The following is a 23,979-nucleotide window of genomic DNA, read 5'->3' as shown; positions in this document are numbered from 1 at the left end:
TTAAAGGGTGGCAATGGTAAAAATAAACGGTTATTTTTAAAATATGATAATGGTGGCCACCAATGCCAATTACTAGGCAATCCAAAGTCTAAAGATGGTCAAACTAGGGGTGGGTGGGTGAGGAGAGTGGGTGGATGGGGGGGTACTCTCTCAGAGGCAAATGGGAAGGGGGATGAGGTGAAGAACTCTTGGAGGAGGACCAGGAAGTGGGGCAGCATTTGGAATGTAAATAAAACAATTTTTAAAAATCAAACTAAAAACAAATTATATGTGTGTGTGTGTGTGTGTGTAATTTCCTAGAATAGATGAATATGTGCACATGTATGTATTATATAGCAATATGTGTATGTTTATGTGATATGTATATTATATATGCATGTATATCTATTATGTAAGTATAGATATTAATATGCATCTATTATGTATGTAGTTAATTTCTTTTAGCTTCTAGTTTTCATGATCTCAATTTTCTAAATAAGTTCATTTCCTTTTTCCTTTTGCGTCCAGTCCCTTGTTTGTGTCGCTTGAGGACATTGCCGTGATTTTTTGAGGCTAGGGGAGCACACTCAGCTGGCGTCTGCTAACATTTTACTGAGAGAGCTTCCCTCAATGAATTTCTCCAAGTGTTGCTAGCTGGGGTCCCCAGACAGCGACGCTTCACCTGCAACCTGCCCCTCCCACCCACTCATTATGTCTGAGGAAGACTCTGGGTGGCCACTGAGGCCGTTTCTACCTTGGCTAGAGGTATGAATGGTACTTTTAACCTCGTATGGCTGCTTGTAGGAATCTCTCTGATGGACACAAAGCCTTGCTGATGGGTACTACACTCTTTCTGTAAGGTAATAGTGTCCAGAATACGCCCTGCACGTCACAGGCTCACGTCACATCGCCCAGCCCTTTCTCTCAGCGCTTTGAAGGTACTTGATCAGCTTTCCGGCTTCCTTCAGTCAGTTCCTTCCCGTCAGTTCTCTTACTGTGCATAATCTTTAGGTCTTCCTCTTCTTTTCAATTTTCACTGTGAAAGTCTCTTGCTAGTCCCTCCCACTCCCCGCCCGCCACTGGAGAGTATCTGAGCTTCTTGTACCCGAAGACTTGCGATCTCCCATAAACGCGAAAAGAGATCAATCTTGCCGCATCCTCTCCTTCTGCCTTCTGCCCTGCACTGGACATTACTTAGAATTTCCAATTTTGATCGTTATGCATCTTAGCATCTCTTCCTAATTTTGCTCTCTTGGGTTCTCTGTATCATATTGTGTGAAATTTCTCCAGCTCTGAGCCCCGCTTGGCTAATCCTCTTTTCTTGATGTGTCTGTCCCGTTTCTTAGCCTGATTGCTGAGTTTAAGTTTGATTACTTGTTTTGTTTTATTTTGTGTTTTTGTTTTGGTTTTGGTTCTGTTTTTGTTTGTTTGTTTCGTGACAAGGTTTCTCTGTGTAGACCTGGCTGTCCTAGAACTCATTCTGTAGACCCAGCTGACCTCGAACTCAGAGATCCTCCTGCCTCTGCCTCCTGAGTGCTGGGATTAAAGGTGTGCACCAGCATCACAAAGCTTAATACTTGTTTTGTTGTTGTTGTTTTGTTGTTGTTGTTGTTGTTTGCTTTTGCTTTGGGTTTTGACTTGTTTTTTAGATCTCTGTTAAGATTTTTCCCCCTAATGTATCTGGTCAGTTGGTGTTAGTTTTTTATTTGTTTGGTTTGTTCTTTTAACGTGTTGCATAGGCTTATTTTATATTTTCCATCTAGTGATTTCTGGATCCAAAGTCTTGATTTAAAATCCAGTCCTTGTTTCTATCCGTTCCTATGCATGATAGTGTTTTCCTGTGTGTTTTCTGACTCACATTATTATGGTCGTCTACTTGTGAGAATTTTATCAGCTGAAATTCTTCAAAGGTCTGGGCTAAAAGGTGGGTTTCTTCAGAGAACGTTTGCTTTTGCTGCTGGCATGCACTGGAGCATTGGCAGCCGGGCCCTTTAGAGCTAACTGCTGGTTAAGGATTCTTTGCGACTGTGGCTCCATAGACGCGAGTCTCAAATGAGGCGGTTGCATTTGGGGAAGGGTTCTCCCTTGTGTGCGTCTCCAGTGAGGTTCCTGGACTTCTTTGACCGTCATGTTTGACTCTGATGTTTCCAACATGCAGGGCCACAGGGACAGCTGCAGCAGTTGACACCCTCCTGTTGGTCTGAATTCGTGGTTTTGCTTACTCTTAGCCCCTTCTTTTTCTCTTTCCAGCAAACCCAGTACTCAAATTTATGTATGTGTGGTTTAGTTTGGTTTTTCATTTATTTATTTAATGTGCATTGCTGTTTTTGCTTGCATGCCTGTGTGAGGGTATCAAGGTCCCTCGGAACTGGAGTTACAGACAGTTGTGAGCTGCCAGGTGGGTTCTGGACTTGAACCCAGGTCCTCTGGACGGGCAGACAGTGCTGATAACCACTGAACCATCTGTCCAGCCCCTAGTTTGTTTTTATCAATTTGGCATTTTGAATATGTTTTTAGTTAGATGGTTGATTTTTTTTTTTAAAAAAGGATATTTAGTTTTCCTTAATGTTGTAAACTTAGCTTACATCTCCTCCAAAATTCCCTTTCTCTAGAGGGAGAACTTTAGTTTGTGCCTCATTTCTGGAAGAAAGTGTTCAAGAAGATTCGGTTTTAACAAGTAATCACCTGTCACTATTATCAGCTCCTTCTCCGGGCTGCATTCTTGATCAGAACCAACTGATCTTCTCTTACTCCAACGTTCCAGAACATTTTGTTATAATTCAAAGCATCGGCAAGATTTCACTTCACAATCTTAAAAACTACTGCGTTCCTTTATAGAGAAAGATGAGTGATAATTTCTACCATAAATGGCTCCAAAAATTCAGAATGGTTTCGTTTCCCATAGTAGCACAGTATGAATATTTATTAATCCAATGTGCTTAGGAAACCATGTGTTAGACACTCTGAAGGAAACCGTCTGCAAGGCAGAACCTTTATTTAACAAGCATTATAAAATCTCACTTAAATTATTAAATGCTGTGCTCTGAGAACCTGAATAGCAGCATGAACATGGGCACGGCGGCAAGAAACAGCTGTGTATATTGAGGGGCACAAAGTAATTCATGTGGCTGGAGCATAGAGAGGGGAAGGCCAAATCCATGTAAACTTTCGAATTTACATGTGTGAACTTCTTAAACATTTAGGACTGGTATACGTTCTCTATTTTCTATGGTCTAATCAATATTTTTATATTTAAGTCAAATCCTTTTTAAAGATAAAGTCAAGGTATTTGGATGTGCAGACATTTTAAACAAAAATAGAAGCTTAAATTTCATGATAGTCCTATAGACCTATGCCTGGGTCTATGCCCAGATGTTGGCTGTAGCAGACCAAGGTTGCCCCAAAATTTAGAAGTATAATTTGGGGCTATCTGTGGGAAGATGATAGGTAGACACAGGGCCTCCTGCCATACAGTGTCAGACTTGGAGTTCCTACCAGGAGGGATTTGTAGGAGAAAGCTAAATCCCAGGAGTTAGCCTGGACAAACAGAAAATGGCAAAATGAGGAAACCTAAGGTCATGAGGCAAGCTCTGGGTTAACCTGGCCCTGGGGAAGAGGGAGAGACAAGATCCCATGCCAGAGGCTCAGGGAGATTTCTGTGTTTCTCACAGATGGCCAGGCCCACCAAAGGGATCAACTTAAGGTTAGCTGTTGATCCTTGGGTCTCAGGACAGTTCTTGGTGTGATCAAGCAAGGGTCATTGGGGAACTCCCAGAGTGCAAAGGGGGCAATCCAAGGACACAGGGTACTCCTGGGGGCTGGTCTGCCTATGGTGGCTGTGGCTCCAGAAGGCCAGGCCTTCACAGGATGGGTCTGGCAGTGGGATTTTACACCTGGATTCTTACAAGCTTCATAAGGCCATATCTGCAGGACCCTGCCCAACTCACAAATATGGGAATGTAGGTCCCAGCAACTAAGGGTGAGCACTAAGAAGACTCCTTTTGGAAGACTGAATAATATACCCCCTGCTCAGGCTGAAGAGATGACTCAGTGGTTAAGAGCACCAGCTACTATTCCTTAGGACCCAGGTTCAATTCCCAGCATCCACATGGCAACTTATAACTATCTGTAACTCCAGTTCCAGGGGATCTGGCACCCATGCACAAATATTCATGAGGGTAAAAACATCAATGCACACAAAAATAAATAAATCTTAAATCTTCACTTCCTGTTGGGTTCCAGCACGTAAGTGTCATCATGGCAGATATTCTGGTATGCCTGACAGAACTGCAGAAGCCTCTGCACGGACAAAACCTGACACTACTGTGCTTTGTTTCACAGCTTAGAAGACCAGGCCACTAAGACTGGGGGTGAGGGTTTTGGGGGTATGTGACATGGCAGAGAAAAGCTCCAGGGGACACAGTTGAGCTTTGTTCCCAGCTTTATAAATGAGCAAACAATGAACTGACTCCTGGGGCAAGGTTCTCTGAGAGGCGACCTGCCCAAGTGCTTCTGTGCCTTTTGCAGTGGCAGGCCTGGGTTCCCAGGAGGCAAGAGGAATGAGAAGTCAAAAGAGCCACTGTGCCTTTAGGGTGTTGCAAAGGTGACCTCAATTATACATTTACAGATCACTGGCCGTACATCAGCCTGAGACCCAGACCACAGGGACTTAACCTCCATGAGGTGGGCTAAATGGAGCTACGCTCTCTTTAGAAGAGCCAGCCCTCTCCTTCCCATCTCCTGTCTCCACCCCTGTGCACATAGAGGAGCCCTAGTGCCTCCCTGTCTGTCTGCTCTCTCACAGGTCTAGGTTTCTGAGGTCAACCTGAATTCATGAAGGAATGAGAATGGAGGGCAGCTACAGGCTGGCTACCCCAGCAGGCGCCTGAGGCTGAGATAGACTTTGGATGGCTTTTGAAAATCCACATGGAGGTTCATGGAGGCTATTCTAAGCAGAGAAAGAACAAAAGGAGACATAGAACAAACCAGTTTGGTGAGATGTCTGGGTTCCAGGAGAGAAAGGTGAGGGAAATAGCTTGAACATTTTAAGATGAACTTAAACTCTAGCCTTGGTTTGAACTTGGAGATAGTGGAAGAGATAAAAAAATAAACAGTAATTTTACAGTTTGGCGATAACAGCTTATATTTAAACACTAGTAGGCTTAAGCTGTTTATTTGGCTGTTCTTGATAACCCTGTGGAGGAGGTGTTGGATGTAGGGTGACGGTGTGGCTCAACACTACGTCTCGGGCTCCTGGGAACCTCTCTTGAAGACTTGACAGAGGAGAGGCATAGCGGCAACCTCTCTGTTTCTTCAGTTCCATCCATGATAAGCCAGCCAAGCCATGCTCCTGCCCACATTCATGGCTGAGCCAAAGGAGTAAATAAGATGAAGAGGACCAAGTGACCTGTGGAGGGACCGTGAGCAACAAGAAGACCCTCCAAGATGGCCGCTCAGTCAGAAGGGTCACTGGTTAGGGGTGTAGTGTGAGCACCTCTCCCTGTTTGGAGAACCTACAGTTAGGAGCTGTTTGGTTCTGACGGCATACATCGCTTATAGGCTAGCCGGCCTTCCTAACAGTACGGGTCCTTCTTCAAAGGAGGATCACAAAATATTTGAACTGTTTGTTTTTTAAGCACAATGGAGTCAGTTATACTGCTGAAGGAATCTTCTGGAATTCCCCCCGCTCCCCTGCATTGAGAACAGGAAATACAGGAAGGACTAGGACTTGCACTGCCTTTTGTCTGTCTCTGGTTGTGTGGTAGAAACTACCAGGACAATGACATGTGTGCTTCTCGGCAATCAAGGGGCTGCCTCGAATAGAACTGGCCTACCAATGAAAAGGACAGGTTCCCTGCCAACTCAAATATTGTCTAGGGATAAGTATCTGCTTATTACAATTCTGGAATTTTCCATCTGCTACTCCCCTTTCAGCATTCCTTTCACAGTCCCAGACAAAAGACACCTGCCAAAAAAGGTGAATGTTGTTCTCAATCTGTGTATAACTGTGTGTCCTTCCAGTGGCTATAACTGTGTAGGGCACATGTCTGGCAAGTAAACACTTGACTTACATACAGCAGCTAAAGCTAAAGATGATGGTACCTTCAACCAAGGTCTGATCTTGCACTGATTTCCCAAGGAAGAGTCCTCAGGGACTTATTGCACATCAGGCTTCTGCCTGCTTCCTGCTCACACAATTGTGGGGCCTGAATGGGGTATCAGTTGTCACTGTTGTAATAGGAACAGGAGTGTGGGGCGAGAACAGAATACAGGACTGTGACAAAGACAAGGTCAGAACAAATTCCAGGGACTGTCAGATCACAGAATCACATAACGATATAAATGGACATTCAAATTTTTCTGCCTTTTTTCCTGATATTTCAAAACTATCTTTGCAAGTGATGAGGGGCTGGCATCGCAGGCCAGTGCCAGGGAGCTCTCCATGTGAGTCTTAATCTGTCCCCCAGAACTGTCCCCCAAGGGCTTTATTTCTTCCAGGGTCTGGGAGAGTGAGCCCACATGGCATCTTTCAAAGACTAAAATGATCACAGCTTGCATTTACTCTCCTTTAAATTAATTCAGTTCTCTTCCTTCTTCAAAAAACATGTCTTCTAATGGGACCGTGTAGGTGAGAGATTTCTGGCTGCCGGGAGGATAAAGGTTAGGGACTAAAAGAGAGACGCCAGGGAAGCTGGCTACAAACACCCCCACAATGCCCAGGATGGTAGCCTTTCTCCTGCCCCCTTCTCCAGCAACAAAACCTTACCCAGCCCAAGTAAATCATAGAGCTAAGGTTGGGAAACCCTACTCTAACTACATGTGCCAATCAGAGTTCTTAAGTGTGTGCCCAAAATGTGCAGAAGGTGTCAGCGAGCACTGCTACATTTATTTTAAACTAGCCTACGATTCTGGCAGTTTTTAGCTACAGCTAGTTAAGGCACTGTTTATCTTGTTGCTGACCCACAGCCGACACCCATAGGGCCTGCATGCTCACATTTTATCATGGCTGGCACCCTCCCCCAGGCGCCCTGAGGCTACCTTGAAGTCCTTTCCAGCACTATATTCTGGGCCACCACTACCCATCATTCAGATAGTTTGTTGGCATGCAAAGTGAAATCCATTTTCTGGCCACGTCTCCCTCCCTGGATTTGTGATGTTGGGAGCCAAGTCATGACGTAATCATGGTACCTGTGCGTCGGAGCACCGCGCCATACTGTGCTGTGATTCTTGAGGGAAGATAGAGGGAACAGAGAGCCCATAAACGAGCAGCAGTCAAGTCTCATGCATGCTGTTTCCTAAAATCACCTTGCTAAACACAAAGCCTGGCCAGCCACCACCATTGAAGCAACGTGGACAGGCTACATGGGATGTCTCTCATCTTCCAGGAAGACTCCCCAAGCCCCGTGTTACAGCGCCTCCTCTTCCAAGTTCATGACCTTTCACTCGCTGTTCTCAGTCCTATTTTCAGTTTCCAATTCAAAGCTTGATCCTGTCTTCACCATTAGGAAGCCTTACAATGGGGAAAAATAGAGATCAGCAAACACTGTACACCGTGGATTCTTCAGTGCCGGGGAGAAAGCTTAGATAGACTGCCACCAGGACTCGGAAGCTTCAAACTGGTCTGCATCAACACCTAGAATATGGCTGACTCTCCCCCCCCCCCCATTGAAACTCAAGGTGCTTTGTTCTGCATGGTGTTTTTAAAACATTGTCCTTTGGAATTCTAGAAGGATTGGTTTTAGAATAGCTGCTCCCTATACAAATACAGGAAGCTGCAGAGGTCAGGTTCCTCACAGAAAATGGCACAGGGTTTGTGTATTGCATAGCCATCCTTTCAGACGCTTGAGACAAATTTCTAGACTATGTGTACTGTCTAATACAATGTGACTGCCCTTTAAGCAGATGCTATATTCTGCTTTTCAGTGCAGACACACATTCCTGAGTGTGCTGACGCTCAGGTAGTTCAGTGCAGAGCTTCCCAAGTCATGGTTATGGAAGGACAATTGCTATTCCTTCTTCCTGCTAATGAGAAAAATCAACGTAATGTCATCAACTTGATCTACTCAGTCTCCTTCATATATTGTCTTAAAGGAGAGTTGTTCAGATGGGTTACATTTGCTAACCTAACCTAGCCTTCAGGGTTCTAAACACTTTCAGTTATGCAAGTGGAGTTAAGCCTGTGAGGAATGCAGTGTCTGTGGGCTTGGGAAGGAAACAGGGACCATTCATACTGGAATAAAACAAAGAACAAGTCAAGGTCTCAATACCAGATGCAGCAGCTTCAAAAAGTCCTTCTTTCTGCAAAGGAAGCTAATGGAGGTGTGCAGAGGTGGCAGCAAGGGAGTCTGCCCAGCTATGGCCACCTTCCATATGGGTCATTTTCTAATCTCACAGCAAAGAGCCAAGGGCACAGGGTTATAAGCCAGAATCGCCAGGCCTGAAACCCAACATAGCCACAGCTGTGAATTTGCGATCTGTTACTTAACTCAAGACTCAGCTTCCCCACAGAAAAAGAAAGGGTGGTGGGAGCGCTGCTTGCAACAATAGGATTATTAGTAGGGTTGAGCAGCAACCCGTGCACAGAACATTGAACACAGAACACAACAAAGAGCTAAGGCCTTTTGACAGCAAAGGCGGGGATGAGGGCACAGGGGTCCCCTCTTCACTGCTGGTGGCAACATAAACTAATGCAGTCACCATGGGAACCAGCATGGAGGCTCTGCAAAAAGACTAGAAACAGAACTGCATATGGCCCAGCTGTACCACTACTGGGGATACACCCAAACGACTTTCAGATCTACTGTGGAGATGCACACACATCCCGTGTGTTAAAACTGTTCACAGCAGCTAAGGCCTGGACCCAGCTTAGATGTCTATCAACAAGTGTTTGAAGGAAATATGGTTTACATACACAGTGAATTTTGTTCAGCCGTAAAGGAACGTGAAATCGTGACATTTGAAGGAAAGTGGATGGGAGTGACTATGTTAAGCACAGCATCCCAGAATCGGAGAGACAATTACATCATGCTTCTCTAGATGTTACGCTTTATGTGTGTGTGTATATGTATAGGTATGGATGGAGGGAAAACTAGGAAGAGGTCCATTGTGGGGAGGGACGTATAAAGGTTTGGGGAGGGCATGATAGAATATATGTGACAGGAAAGCAGAAAGGCAGGCAGGAAGAGAGCGCACTAGTCAAAGAGAGGCGAAGGACTAGGGAAGGGAGTAATAAGGGAAGAGGACAAAAACAACGGTGTATATGGCTTAGCTTCTTTTCCTGTTGCTATGATAAAATACCCTGGCAAAAACAACTTGAAAGAGAACAGGCTCGCTTTAGCTCACGGTTCAAGGCTGCACATCACACGGGGAAGGAAAAGTGACTAAAACGGAATCAGCTCCGTGTATCACTTTCAGCATCAGGAAGCACAGGGTGATGAATGTGCACTGCTCCTCAGCTCACTTTCTCCTTTTTAATTCACGCTAGGATTCCAGCCTAGGGAATGGAGCCACCCACTGTGGGCAGGCCTTCCCACTCCAGTTATCCTGATCATGATAATCCTTCGCTAGCATGCCCAGAGGCCACCTCCCAGGCAATTCTAGATCTCATCGAGTTGACAGTGGAGATTAACTAGAATAGTACGGCCATGACATAATGAAACCCATTTATTTTTGTGCTAATTTAGAAACTAATTTTAAGAACGAGAGCTCTGATGTAATGAAACTTTTATCCTTCAGAGATAGGGGTCTCTCTCCTAGTTTATATCTTAATATTTGCAGCAATATGGTCTACTGTAAAATGTTTCCTGGAACACGAATAAGCCCTTTTGTAATTAGAAAGCAGGGGGCTGGTGACAGCATTGTGTGGAAGCCTTGCTGCTTCACTCAGACTTATTCCCAGTGCAAGAAAAGCTGAAATAGAAAAATAACAACCTCAGTGGGCAAGGCTCCGCGTGGCTTTCCATTTCATTTTCTCTTTAATTTTGAATGAATGCCTGCGATTGAAACCTCCTCCCTGGAGACGTGCACCCTGCTGACGACCGCAGCCTCACATGTGGATGGCTCACTTCTTCTTGTGTACTTTGCTTCTCAAAACTTTCACCAGCTCACCGTGCTGAGAGCCAGGCTACCTGCTCTATTATTCTGTGCATATTTCATACCGTTGGAAGCACCGGCTGGTCCTAATGGGCTGCCTATTTTGGCTTCCAGCTCACTGACTCAGACTTGGGTTACTGTTTCTGATGATGGACCAATTACAAAGTTGCCTGGGTTCTGAGTGCTCTGTCCTTTGCCCTACTTTTCCTCCATAAGCCTCATTACCTTTATTGCAGAATGTGAAATTTTTTCAGGAACTCATGCAAGATATTTGAACAAATGCCCAATTTCTTTTAAGTCCTGTGGAAGGCAGCAACCATAGGATCAAAGACGCATAAAGCAACCAAACATGGGTCCCAGGGCAGGGCAGATGACCCACAGCTGGCCCTTCCCCGGGAAGGCTTCAGTTCTGCACTTCTGAAAGCACCTCCCAGCAGGCACCAAAGTGAGGAGCCAAGGTCCTAACCCCACCCGTGTGGTCAAAATGGCATCTTCTCTTCTTGTTTCTACCTCGGACAGACTCTGTGTAGTAACATGGGTGAATATATTTCTGAGTGAAATCTTTCTCTTCAGTTTCTGGAAATGTGCTTATAAAGTCCTTTTGATTGTCCGTGTTTTCCCTGGCTTAAATAGTTCCTACCTCCATGGAATTCCTGTGGAAATTTAATTTTTTTTTTCTTTTAACCAAAGCCTTCATCACATTTGGCATCTTATTAAAATGATGTGTCTTCCTGCACACCTGTGTGTACAAGGGTGTGTCCTGTGTGTGCGTGTGTGTGTGTGTGTGTGTGTGTGTGTGTGTGTGTGTGTTAGAATTCAGTGTCAGGCAAAGGGCGTAAGAAGGAGGTAAAGAATTTACCCAGCACATGAAAAGTCAGAGGGAGAATATATTGAAATACACTGCAAGGGGGGCAGGAGGCAAGCTCCCAGGGAGAGGGGACTGCCAGGCTGGGAGGCGGGGACACTATTTGGCCTTAATCTTCTGTGACATTCCTGCCAGGTAGCTAGCCAGGCTGGCTTCTCGGTATTTTGTTAAGTGGTAAGTTTCATAGTGTGCACTGTTTCAGGAGACTGGCCACCCGAGGAGGCTCCCGGTCATTAGGAGTCAGGCTCCAGGCTCTGTATAAGACCCCAGAAACCATCGAGGCCAGGCCGAATAACCTGCCCTAGTTGTTAAAGTGAGACTTTAGGCTTTTTTCCCTTTGGCCTTTGTCTACATTTACTTTAACCATGACCTCTCCATGAAAACAGGGACTCTGTTTGCCTCAATTCTGTCTTTTATGCATCTTTCCTAACACTACAACTTTCACATAGTGAATATATGTAATAAATAATTAATAAATTGAGTTAGGTGGTTTCAGCACACACCTTTGACCCCAGCAGTCAGGAGGCAGGCAAATCTCTGTGATTTCCAGGCTAGCCCAGTCTACACAGCAAGTTCCAAGGACAGCCAGTGCTAATTTGAGACACCACAAGGGAAAAAATTTAATAAATTAGCAACAACCCCCAAAATATTGATTTTCATTTTGGGCCCCTTTTGAAAGAGTCTCTAACAAAAATGTACTGTTAATTCTCACTCGTAGGTTAGAAGACAGTACTGTAGGTTTTATTTTTTATTTTTATTTAATGTGTGTGAGTGTTTTGCCTGCACATATGGCTGTGCACCACGTGCATGCTGTGTCCTCCGAAGCCAGAAGAGGAACTTGGATCCTGGGGAACTGGAATTCTGGATGGTGGCGAGCCACGTGGGTGCTGGAAACTGAATGAGGATCTCGGACTGCTCTTAACCACTGAGCCATCTGCCCAGCCTCTAGAACATAGAGTCTTACATTAACATTTCCCAGGGTTGTTCCTGGAAACTATTCTGGCAAAGTAAAAAGTAGAAAACAGGGGTAGAACATCTCACAGAAAACTTTTTTGTCCTCCCCACCCCACCCCCACCCCCACGGTGCTAAGCCAGGGCCACTTGCTTCTTATTCCACAAACTAAGAACACTCTGCCCAGAAAGGGTCCCCAAAACAGTTAGGTAAGACTACTAATAAAATCCTACTGAATTAGAATAATGGAGGAGACTGGAGGCTAGCAGGGGCTTTGATATGCATGGCAGGTATATACAGTATATAGGCATACTGGTATACACCAGTAGAGAACCAGATGCCCATTCACCAGAGGCAAAGGAAGATAAAAAAAAGTGGCTCTCTCTGACAGATAGAAACCCATTTCACAGATTTCCCAGAAATGCTCTGCCAGCAATCCTCCTATGTTCAGCCTAAGCTGAACCCAGACAGTCATTTGGGGACATCAGTGCCTTTTGAGGGGGTTGGGGGGTTCTCTTTGGACCCAACACCTTTCTCCACCAGTAGCACACTTGTGAGACTCCAGTCTTCTGCTCTCGTCACTGGTTTAGCTAAGCGGAGTGAATGGGGTGAGTGTGTGCAGCTCTTTGGAAAAGCTTACGTGCATCAATGTGTATAATAGGATACACAGATTTACCTGGCGAGCGACTGGAGAGATTAAAGGATCCTAAGACAGCAGACTTTATTCGTTACAAAACGGGTGGCTGCCTTAGGGTTTCTAATGCTGCGATGAAAGCACGGGGACCAAGAAGCAAGTTGGGAAAGAAAGGGGTTTATTCTGCATACGCTTCCACATCGCCGCTCATCACTGAAGGAAGTCAAGACAGGGACTGAATGAAGCAGGGCAGGAATCTGGAATTAGGAGCTGATGCAGAGGCCATGGAGGGATGTTAGTTACTGGCTTGCTTCCCTTGGCTTGCTCAGCTTGCTTCCTTATGGAACCCAGGACCGCCAGCCCAAGGTTGGCCCCACCCACAATGGGCTGGGCTCTCCCGCATTGATCGCTAATTGAGGAAATACCTTACAGCTGGATCTCATGGAGGCATTTCCTCAGCTGAGGCTTTTTTCTTTCTCATGACTCTAGTTTGTATCAATTTGACACACAAAACAAGCCAGTACAATGGGCTAAGGAGAAATGTATTTTTTTAATTAACAAGCAACAGATTTAGCTTGGCTGGGCTGACAGTTCCAGCTTCTCTCTCCAAGACTCAGGAGGCTGACCCATTTCCCAAAAGACTACAAGTTTAGAAAAAGAAAACAAAAAACAAAACTGCAAGTGGCTCCTTAGAGTACTTGCTGACAGACAGAGAACTTGCTAACAGACAGATGGCAAGGTCCAGTGGTGATGATGTTCCGGGACACATGTAGGCCTGGGGTGATGGGGATGGGCTCAGCTCCTTTAACTGAAATATACAACCTCCATCACCACCCACCACCCCCCAACCCCCACCCCAGCCCCCACCTCTACCCCCTGCTCTCGTTGAGTATTTCAGTTTCATTCTGTTGCTGGGATAAAACCCACTGATCGACAGCAACTTAGGGGAGAAAAGGGTTTGTTTCACCTTCCTGGTTATAGTCCATCATTGAGGGATGGCGGGGTTGAAACTCAAGCAAGAACTCGAAGTAGAAACCATGGGAAAATGCTGCTTGCTATCGGATTCACTCGGGTTCATGTTTAGCTAGCTTACGTGTATAGCCTGGGGAATGATACTGCCCACAGAGGGCCCTCCTACGTCCATTAACCAACGCAATCTCTCACAAACAAGCCTACAGGCCAGTCTGATCTGAGTTCCTCAGTTGAGGCGCCCTTCTCAGATGACTCCAGGCAGTGTGAAGCTAACAGTTAGAGCTAACCAGGACAGTGAGTGTGCAGGACTCAACTCACTGACTGCTGTCCAGCTGCCCCTAAACTTTTCAGAATGGAAAAACTAAAATCTTAAACATGAAACTGGAGAGAGAGCTCAGAAGGTAAGTGTGTGTACTGCTCTTGTGGAAGGCCCAAGCTTAGCTCCCAACGCCCACAGCTGCCTATAGCTCCAGTTCTAGGAGGTTCTAAAACACTCTTCTCACCAACTCGAGCACTGGGTGTACTTACATATACATATGCCTACACATCTGTATGTGTGCACACATATAACTTAATACTAATAAAGAATAAAATAAAAACAAAATCTAAAAGAACGGACTTACAGCAAATAGGTACAAATAGAAATTATTTACAGCAAGAAGTAATGTATGGAGAGTCCTTTGGATGTTATGAACTGTCAGCTGTTCGGTCCCAGAACAATGCTTTTGTCAGTTTGTTAGGGAAGACATAGGCAAGTGACATAAAATGGATGGTTTATACAACAATGAGTGTGCTGTCTCACAGTCCAGACCACTAGGCAGTTACTTCTGAGAGTGAGGAGAGGGGATGTATTCCCCCGTCTGCCCTGGACCTTGGAGACTGCCAGCCTAGAATTCATATCTGCCTTCACCTTCACCTGGAGTTCTCTCTCTCTCTCTCTCTCTCTCTCTCTCTCTCTCTCTCTCTCTCTCTCTCTGTGTGTGTGTGTGTGTGTGTTTGAAATTTTTTTATTTTTAACTTAATTTACTGTTTGAAACTGTCTCACCATGTTGCCTACACTGGTTTTGAGCCCCTGAACAAAAAGAGGCCCTCCTTGCTTCGCCTCTGACCTAGTTGGGATAATAGGCACACACAATGCTGCCAGCTCAATTTCTCCCACTCCACCAAAGACACCCACTCCAGTTTTATCGCATTTGAATTCCTTATATCTGCAATGGCCCCACTTGTAAGAGATTCGCATTCTGTGATAGGAGCCTACGGACTTGGGGATGGGTCAATATATGCAAACTATGACATGTTTCTAGTAAATAAAGCAGGGATTGCTCCTGTCCCGTTTATAAAGAAATGAGTCTCAGGAGGTTATCAGATAGTCAAAGGTGAAAAGCCTTCACAAATGCAAGTGGCTGCAGTCAGGGTGAGCCACAAGGTCCTTCTCATTTTCAGTTTGATGAGCTCTATTCTCAGGCCTGGCGAGTAAGGTTCAGAGAGGGGAAGTGGTCACTGAGGTCTTACGTTAGCCGATGCCCTGTTTTTTAAGAGTACCTCTTACTGCCCCATGGCTGAACCTCAGCAGGGCTTGCACTCCAAGGCAATTGTTGACTCAAGTATTTCCTCACAAGTCAGCTCTCTGTGATGGGCCCATCCTGAGCCGAAAGGAGGCCGGTACAGTGAGCTCATTCAGTACAGAGAACATGCTGTGTGCATCCCGTCTCAGTCTATAGCACCATTCTTTACTTCTCTGTGCTCTCCTTTGTCTTGCTCGTTGAATAACTGCAGGGTAGGTGTGAGGGGGATGTGAGTCACCAGGGGCTGAGCGCCCACTCCTGGTGCTGTCCATGCCAGGACAGGCAGGAGAGGGCGAGCTTCTCAGAAATGGCTTTGCCAATGCACCCCTTGACCTGTGCCTTCTGTTCTGCCTGAGTCAAACCCAATGCCCTCCTGAAGCATGGGTTAGCCTAAGCCAGTAGTTCTCAACCTTCCCAATGCTATGGCCTTTTAATACAGTTCTTCCTGTTGTGGTGACCCCCAACCGTAAAATTATTTATGTTGCTACTTCATTGTTGTAAAATTGTAAAAAAACAATGGTTTTCTTTACCCCGCTAGGTCTGGCACTGTAGTGCCCCAAGATATCTGTCTGCTAGATATCTCACCAGAAGCACACATCCCAACTCCATGTTGGCCCAGTGACGGCCGCCACACACTCTCCCAACTCAATTCTCCACAAGAAAGAACACACAGCCCAATAACCTTTGATCCAATTGATAAGGTATAATTGCCCACCTAAACATACAAAGCCCTATACACATCCATCCCTTAGGAATATTCATAACAACGTGTAAACACACAGAGTGGAATCTTAACGTCAGCCTCCATGTTCTCTCGGCCGCTTCTCTGCCAGTCTCCCGTCCTTTCCCTTCCAGTCTCTTCCTCCTCCCTTAGACTTTTCTCCCGCCCATCCTTCCTTCTCATCCAATGACAGGCTTTGTTCTATCCTGTACCCATCCTCAGCTGTATGACATCCTACACTCGTAACTGTAATATTGAGACGGTTGTGAATTATAATGCAAATACCTGTGTTTTCTAATGGTCTTAGGGAACCCCCAAGAAAGGGTAAGTGGACCTCAACCCAAAAGGGGTCTCAACCCACAGGTGGACAACCACTGCTTTTCCCCCCCACACACTGCCACCAGCCTCCACTCTGAGGAGCACTAGATGAAGTAACTGAGTATAGACCCGAGAGACAGAGTCTAACCTTGGCTGTGCCACTTGCTAAGTGACGTTAGGAGAGATGCATAATGTCCATGCCACTCATAAAGTGGAGGTGACACACACGAAGTCATTGGATGGGGAGATGATAAAAGCTGTGAGTGCTGTGTGGGACAACATGTCTGTCACAATTCAAGCAGACAGTGAGTATAAACAACACTCTTATCTAGCATTTTCTTTCTCAAGTGTCATATGTTAATCTGTTAATTAACAGCTGTCAGGATTCATGTCAAAAATCCAACAGTGTTTGTGTCTGGATGATGGAATTGTGGATAATTTTATTGTTCTATTTGTTGGTTGCTTAAGATTTTAAACTTTGTTTAGTAAATATATATATTTTAATTATAGTGTTTCGGTAGAACCTTCTTTAGTGAGCATACTAAACATGTGTTTCTTCAACTGGAAAACATTTTTTCATAAATATATTTTGATCCTGTTTTCTCCTCCTCCAATTCTCCCCAGATCCTCCCTCTCTTAAAGGAACTTTATGTTCCTTTCTCCCTCTCTTAAACAAAACCCCACAAAACCAAAAATGAGAACAACCAAAAGACTAATAACAAAAACTGCCAAAACAAAGCAAAATGAACACCAGAAAGTCCACAGAAATACTGAGTTCACCTACTGCTGGGCGTGGGACCTGCCCTTCTGTGTGGTTTGTACACCCAGTGAGACTCCATTCGAGAAAACTGATCTTTCCTTGAGGTCAGATAGCAATTGCAGATAGCGTCTTAGTGCCGGGAGGTGGGGGGTGGAGGGGGGGAGTGGGATGGAGGGGAGCAGGAGTGTTGGGGAGGGGGTTGGCATGTCCACTTTCTCCACTCAGTGCTGGAAATCATCTGCCTTGAACCTGTTCAGGTCTTGTGTGTTTGTCGTATTGTCCCCTTTTCATCTCTAATTTTGATTCATTTGGATCTTCTCTCTGTGTCTTTTGGTTAATTTGGCTAAGAGTTCCTCAATCTTCTTGGTTTTTCAACCAACTAACTCTTAGTTTCTTTGATTCTCTGTGTTCTTTTTGCTGTGTACTTCCTTCCATTGTGTCCCGTGGGTTTGCTCTCTGCTTCCATTGTGTCCCATGTTTTGCTGTGTGTTTCCTTCCATTGTGTCCCGTGGGTTTGCTGTGTGTTTCCTTCCATTGTGTCCCGTGGGTTTGCTGTATGCTTCCATTGTGTCCCGTGGGCTTGCTGTATGCTTCCATTGTGTCCCGTGGGTTTGCTGTGTGTTTCCTTCCATTGTGTCCCGTGGGTTTGGGTGGTTACATTTTCATTCAGTCCTAAGAAGATTTTAACTTCCTTCATTTCTACATGGACACATTTTATATTCATTAGCAAGTTGTTCAGTTGTCACGAGTCTTTATATTTTCTACTGTTCCTATTGTTGATATCCAACTTTAGTCCATGGTGGTCAGATAGGATGCAGGGAGTCATTTCAATTTTCTTATGTCTCTTGAGACTGGCTTTGTATCCTAGTGTGTGGTCAATTTTGGAGAAAGGTCCATGAGCTGCTGAGAAAGAAGTAAATCCACGAGCGTTTGTGTGAAGTTTTCTGCAGATGTCTGCTAGGTTCATCTAATAATGTAGTGACATACTTGAAGGCTCTAGAACAACAGAAAATAAATAACACCCCAACACCCCAAAAGGCTAGAGAGCAAGAAAGAATCAAACCCAGGGATGAAACAAGCAAAAAACAAAAAACAAAAAACAAAAAAACAAAAAACAAAAACAAAAAAAACCAACAACAAAAAACAATACAAAGAATCACAGAAACTAAGAGTCAGTTCTTTGAGAAAACCAAAAAGAGTGAGAAACTCTTAGCCAAATCAACCAAAGCACACAGAGAGAAGATCCAAATGAACAAAAATTAGAGATGAAATGGGGATAATATAACAAACATAAAAACTGTGGCATCACACAGGAGTGGGGTACTGAAGTCATGCACGCACTCTAACTGTGTGAGGTCAGTGTGTGAGGTTGGCTGCAATAGCGTTTCCTTATGAACATCGCTGCTTAAGCTTTTCCTTAATTCCTTCTCACAGATCAGAAGCTTATCTGGGAGGGGTCTTGCCCTGAGCTCAGCACTCCCTTTATCCATTTAATAGCTAACGAGCTTTTCATCTCCTTGAGCACTGGTCTTAGCTTCATTACACTTCTTGGTGCCCCCTTTTTCCTCAAACTGTACATTTTGTATTTTTTATTTGCTCAGTTTAATCCTTTTAATTATAGATCTGAATAAGTGTGACCACTAATAACCATATGACATAGTTAATACTAGACTGTTTTGAAATTTCTTCTACAAACACCATTAATTCAAAAGTCTTCAATTTAGCCTCAGGCAAATTTTTTTGGAAAAGGGCAGAAAGCAGCCACATTATTCTCCAAAATATCATAATAGTCTGTTACTATTCTTCCCCTCTGAAACCTCTTTAGCAGGGCCTCCACCATTCAAGTCACCCTCAGCTCCACTGTCTTCCACACTCTTACTTGTATGGCCCAATAAGACCCTACATAAAGCATTCAACTGCTTTCCTAATCCAAAATCCCAAAGTCCATATTCTTCCAGAAAGCAGTACAGTTAGGCCTGCCACAACAATACTTGTTCCCTGGTATCAACTTCTTTCTTAGTCATTGTTCTGTTGCTGTGAAGAGACACCATGACCAAGGCAACTATGAAAAAGAGAAAACAGAAAGAGAAAGACACTGGGCCTGGCTTGGACTTTTGAAACCCCAAAGCCCACCCCGACTGACATACTTTCTCCATCAAGGCCACACCTTCTATTCTTTCTCAAATAGTGCTACTCCCTGATGACCTCATATATATTCAAATACATGCTCCTATGGGGAGCGGTTGTCATTCAAACCATCACAGTGACCTTCTGTTTGGTATATAAACATTTAGAATTGCAATGTCCTCTTGATTTTTCTTTAATTCATAATCCTATCTTTTCCTATCTCTTCTGATTGTTTTTGGTTTGAAATCGATTTTTGTCAGTTATTAAATATCTTCTTCACCTTGCTTGTTGGGACAATTTGCTTGGAATGGCTTTTCCCATCATTTTACCCTGAGGTGATATCTATCCTTGATGATATACTATATTTCTTGGATACAGCAGAAAAGTGAATCCTGTTTTCTAATTCAATCTGTTACTCTTTGTCATTTTACTAATATTATGAGTTATCAGTTTACTAATATTGAGAGTTATCAATGAGGTGTGTTTATTGATTTCTATTATTTTGTTGTGGTGGTGTGCCCCCTCCCCTAGCCTTTGATGTACTGTTCTGAGAATATTTATTCTTTGTATTTTCTTGGATGTAGTAAGCCTCTTCTGATGTAAGTTTTCTGATGTAATGCCTTCTGTAGAACTGGACTTATAGTTAGATACTGCTTAAATGTGGTTCCATCATGAAATGTTTTTCTTTCTCCATGTGTTATAACTGATAGTTTTGCTAGGTATAGTAATCTATGGCCTCTCAGAATTTGTAGAACATCTCTCTCTAGACCTTTCTGTCTTTCAGAGTTTCCAGTGAAAAATCCAGTGTTATTCTAATGGGTCTGCCTTTATATGTTATTTATTTTGTTTTGTTTTGCTTTGTTTTCACTTGCAGCTTTTTAATATCCTTTCTTTGTCCTGTACATTCATTGTTTTGATTGTTTCATGGGGAATTTCTTTTCTGGTCTTGTCATTTAGTATTCTGTGTGCATCTTGTACCTTGATAGTCATCTCTTTTTTTTATAAATTGGGAAAAGGTTCTTTTATAATTTTATCAATAATATTTAATCTTTGCTTCTCCTTCCTCTATTTCTACTGTTCATTAGTTTGGTCTTTTCATTATGTACCAGGTTTCCTGGATGATTTGTGCCTAGACTTTTTTAGATTTGACAATTTCTTTGACTAAGGTGTCCATTCTTCTACCTTGTCTTCAAGACCTGAAATTCTCTCTCCCATGTCTTGTAATCTGTCAGAGAAGCTTATCTCTGTGGCTTTGTTCGACTTCTTAAGTTTTTCATTTTCATTTCCAGTTTTATTTTAGCTTGGGTTTTCTTTGGTCATTCTATTTCTACTTTCATGCCTTGCAGTCTTAAAATGTTCTCAATATTTCACTCAACTGTTTGTGCTTTCTCAGCCTTCATTAGGGAATAGGTTCATATCCTCTTCAATGTCTTCAAACATATTCATAATTGCTACTCCAAAATCCCTGTCTTATGCTCCAGCTAACCTGCACTTCTCAGGGTTTATTGAAATAGCTTTACTAGCTCTTAGAGGAGGCATGCTGTCTTAGCTATTCATGTTTGTTTGTGCACGAGGATCCAGACATCTGGAGTTATAATGTTTGGAGTACTTTTCGGCATAGATATCTGGTCTTTTTTGAGTGGGTAGTTCTGTTCTTTGTTTCCTCTTGCCCAGGTTAGATCCTAGGAAAGTATGGTGGCTGAGGGGTCTCAAATAGATACTGTTTCTGTCAGGGGGCAGGTAACACAAAGAAATGGAGATGGGCTAAGAAGAAAGTTAAAGGGGGCAGAAGGAAATAGCTAAGGAGACAGGGTCCTGGGAAGAAATCCTGCTCTTCCCTGCCAATAGGCAGAGTCTGTAGGAAGTGGGTTTGGGGGGAGAGTTCCTGAAGGCAGGTTAAGAGTAAGTCTAGAGTGGTGGGGAACGGGGGACGAGAAGGATGGTGAGTTCCTACTGTTGTGATTTCTTTGGTAGGAAGTGTTTCTGCAGATCAGCAATTGACACAAAGGAATGGAGATGGCCTGGAAGGGAAGGAGGAAAGGGTCTGTGGGAAAGAGCTAAGGGGAACCTGGGTCTGCACCAAGAGGTGGAGTCCTCAAAGAATGGAGGTAGGGTGGAGGGTGGAGCTCCTGTAGGCAACCTGTGGAAGGATGAAGAGTAGGTAAGTCTGGAGGGACAAACTAAAGGGCTGGGGGAGTCTGGGTTTGCACCTAGATGTGCAGTTCTAAGCATGTGCTTTACTGCTAAGTCATAAATCTCCAGCCCACTCATTTAAAATAAGGGGCAGAAGACAGCCACTGAGGATTTACAGGCATGGTAGACCAGCTATGAAGGATACAAAGTCAGAAAGATATGCCCAGGAGGAGGTGAACATCTCCAGAAAGAATCAGGAAAAGAAAACAATAGATCAAGAAGGTGAGCAGAGTTGATAAGGGTAAAGCTGAGTGGGACACAAGTCTCCCTCATGTGCCATTGGTCAATATGGAAAGATTACCATCAGTCTACTCCAAGAGTGGTCTTCTCTGATCTGGAAATAGGGAAGGGAGATGACACTGTCAGATAAAAAGGAAGTTTCTTCACCTGTGTTTGGTCTCCAGTGGGATGGGGATGGCATCTCTGAGACCTCTTTCTAAGGTACCTATTTCTAGGAAGAACTTATGTGAGAGAAAAGCTTGAGAATGCCTTAGGTAGCATATATTATATGGGGCAACTGTAAAGCACTGTGTCAGATACAACAGAGAGGTGACTTGCTGTTTCTCTGTCTCTGTCCACAGTATTATTAACATCATCATCATCCTGGCTGGAGCCATCGTACTCATCATTGGCTTTGGTATTTCAGGTATGTCCTGACCCACACAGTCTATACTGTGTCCATCTCTGTTAAACCTCTTCTCCTTCACCTCCTTCACTGGGGTATGAGAAGGACAGGATTTCTTCTCCCCAGAATACTTAAAAGCAGACACTTGCTCTCCATACTGGGTCCTCTTTGCCTTACACATTTAACTCCTTAAATGTTAGCCTCTTCTAAACAGGAGCCTTAGGTAAAGGGAGAACTGGCCATGACTTCCACACCATGTAGGAAACACATGCCACACAATAGCCGCTCTTCAAGGCTCATGTCGCAGGAAGCCCTCCCACCCCTCTTCTGATTGGCCAGTTCTCTAGAGCATGTATTGTGGATGCTGTTAACTATGATGCAGTTAGACCAGCAGCTGTCTTCTCTAAGGCTGGTTGTTTGCTCTTTCCCATAATCCACTTGACTAGGGCTAACATACGTATTTTAACTTGGTTTGTGACCAAGCTGTAACTTCATGATTTTAGTCTTTATATTTTCATCTGCTTTTTTCCTACATTACTCTATCCCCCAATATCTGGTTATTAAATAGGGACCACAAGGTCTGAACTAAACAAGACTTGCTATGTATGTGTGTGTGTGTGTGTGTGTGTGTGTGTCTGTGTCTGTGTCTGTGTCTCTGTGTGTGTGTGTGTGTGTGTGTTTGTTAAGACAAGGCATCAGCATTCTTACCCACTTTCCTTATCATCAAAAAATATTCTACTTACTTTAAAATTGAGTTTTTCTTTTTTTTTGTTTTTAAGATTCTACTTTTACTTTTAATTATGTGGCTACATGTCTAAGGATAGGTTTGTGCACTTGAGTACAGTGCCCATGGAGGCCAGAAGAAGGTGGCAGACCCCAGAGAACTGGGTTTCAGGTGGTTGTGAGCTGTCCAGTGTAGTTGGGGAGTCAATCTCAGGACCTGTGAAAGAGCACTAGGCACTCTTAACCAGGGAGCCATGTCTCTAGCCACTTGTTCTTCTTTCTCACTTGTAGTCCTAGCTGGAAACTGGCTATGGGTATTAGCAGATGTCTCCTGACCCATGGCTTGCTTGCCTTTTCACTCCCTTAATAGATTTCTTCATTTTAACATAGCCAAATTCACCACTTTTCCTTCATATGCTGAACTTAATCTAGTCAATTTGAAACTTTTTCCCTTCCTTGAGGTCATGAAAATCTTCTGAATTTCTAGAAGCTTCATTGCTTAACCTCTGACTAGTATGCTTACAAACTATCTAGAGTGGCTTTTACTACATACCGGTCAAGATTCAATATTTCCATGTGGCTATCCAGTAGACCCAGTGCCATTAATTGAAAACATATTCTTCCCTCTAATGCATTCATCATTATAAAACAGCCTTCCATGTGTGCGCTGATAGATTTCTGAACGTGCTAGTCCATTTCATTCTAATACACATGGTCCTTGATTTATAGCAGTGCTGTATCCCAGTGTCCCAATTGTATGTGGAAACATTGCAAGTTCAGTGCATTTAATACACCCAACCTCTCAAACAGCATACTTGACACACTGCAGGGTGTGGCCATTGGCTCTGTGAACATGTAGCCCAATGTTCTGGCATCACCACTAGTATCCCACCATGTATCCCACCATGCATCACCAGCACAGGAGCACATAAAAGGTCAAAATTTGGAGTATATTTTTTGCTGAATGCGTATCATTTTTGCACCATCATGAAGTCTAATAATCACAAACTGAACCATCCTAACTGGGAGACCATCCATCTTCCCTTTTAATTACCTTCTTTTGATTTGCCTTATTTCATCTCTTGTCCTGTCTCTAAATCTTAGGTCTTCTCCTCTCCTCTTCTCCCTCCATGAGGACTCCTATGCAGTTAACAATTGCATAGGGGTGAGAGGCTCATGAGCCTCCCAAGGAGCTATTGGTAGTTGATAGTTGCTGGAGGAGGGGAGACTCTTTGCTCTGTGACTAGCCGCTGAGTCACCTATGCTCCTGTAGATAATCTTCCACCCACATGCTCATCTGAGAAAGCCTAATTAAACCTATTGGGTCACAGGAAGAAATAGACGAAGTAGAAAGGAGTCTTAGGAGAAGGGTGTCCACAGGAGTGATAGAGAGATCAGAAAGTAATAATGAGGTGAATATGATCAAAATTATTACACACATGCATGAAAATAA

The 23,979-nt window shown here is 43.9% G+C and overlaps 1 protein-coding gene across 1 annotated transcript in view; it reads left to right on the top strand.

Moving 5' to 3' along the window:
• Positions 1-23,979, top strand: part of Vtcn1 (V-set domain containing T cell activation inhibitor 1) — a 67,403-nt gene that overhangs the window by 25,112 nt on the left and 18,312 nt on the right. Inside the window, exon 2 of the mRNA XM_032896679.1 lies at positions 21,760-21,824. Within this exon, the coding sequence (XP_032752570.1) occupies positions 21,760-21,824 (65 nt within the window). The remainder of the gene's footprint in view (positions 1-21,759; positions 21,825-23,979) is intronic.

This window comes from Rattus rattus, chromosome 3, assembly GCF_011064425.1.
Source record: "Rattus rattus isolate New Zealand chromosome 3, Rrattus_CSIRO_v1, whole genome shotgun sequence".
Lineage (NCBI taxonomy): Eukaryota > Metazoa > Chordata > Mammalia > Rodentia > Muridae > Rattus > Rattus rattus.
Note: the sequence above shows the minus strand (reverse complement) of the source record. Positions and strands in the feature narration are given on the sequence as shown.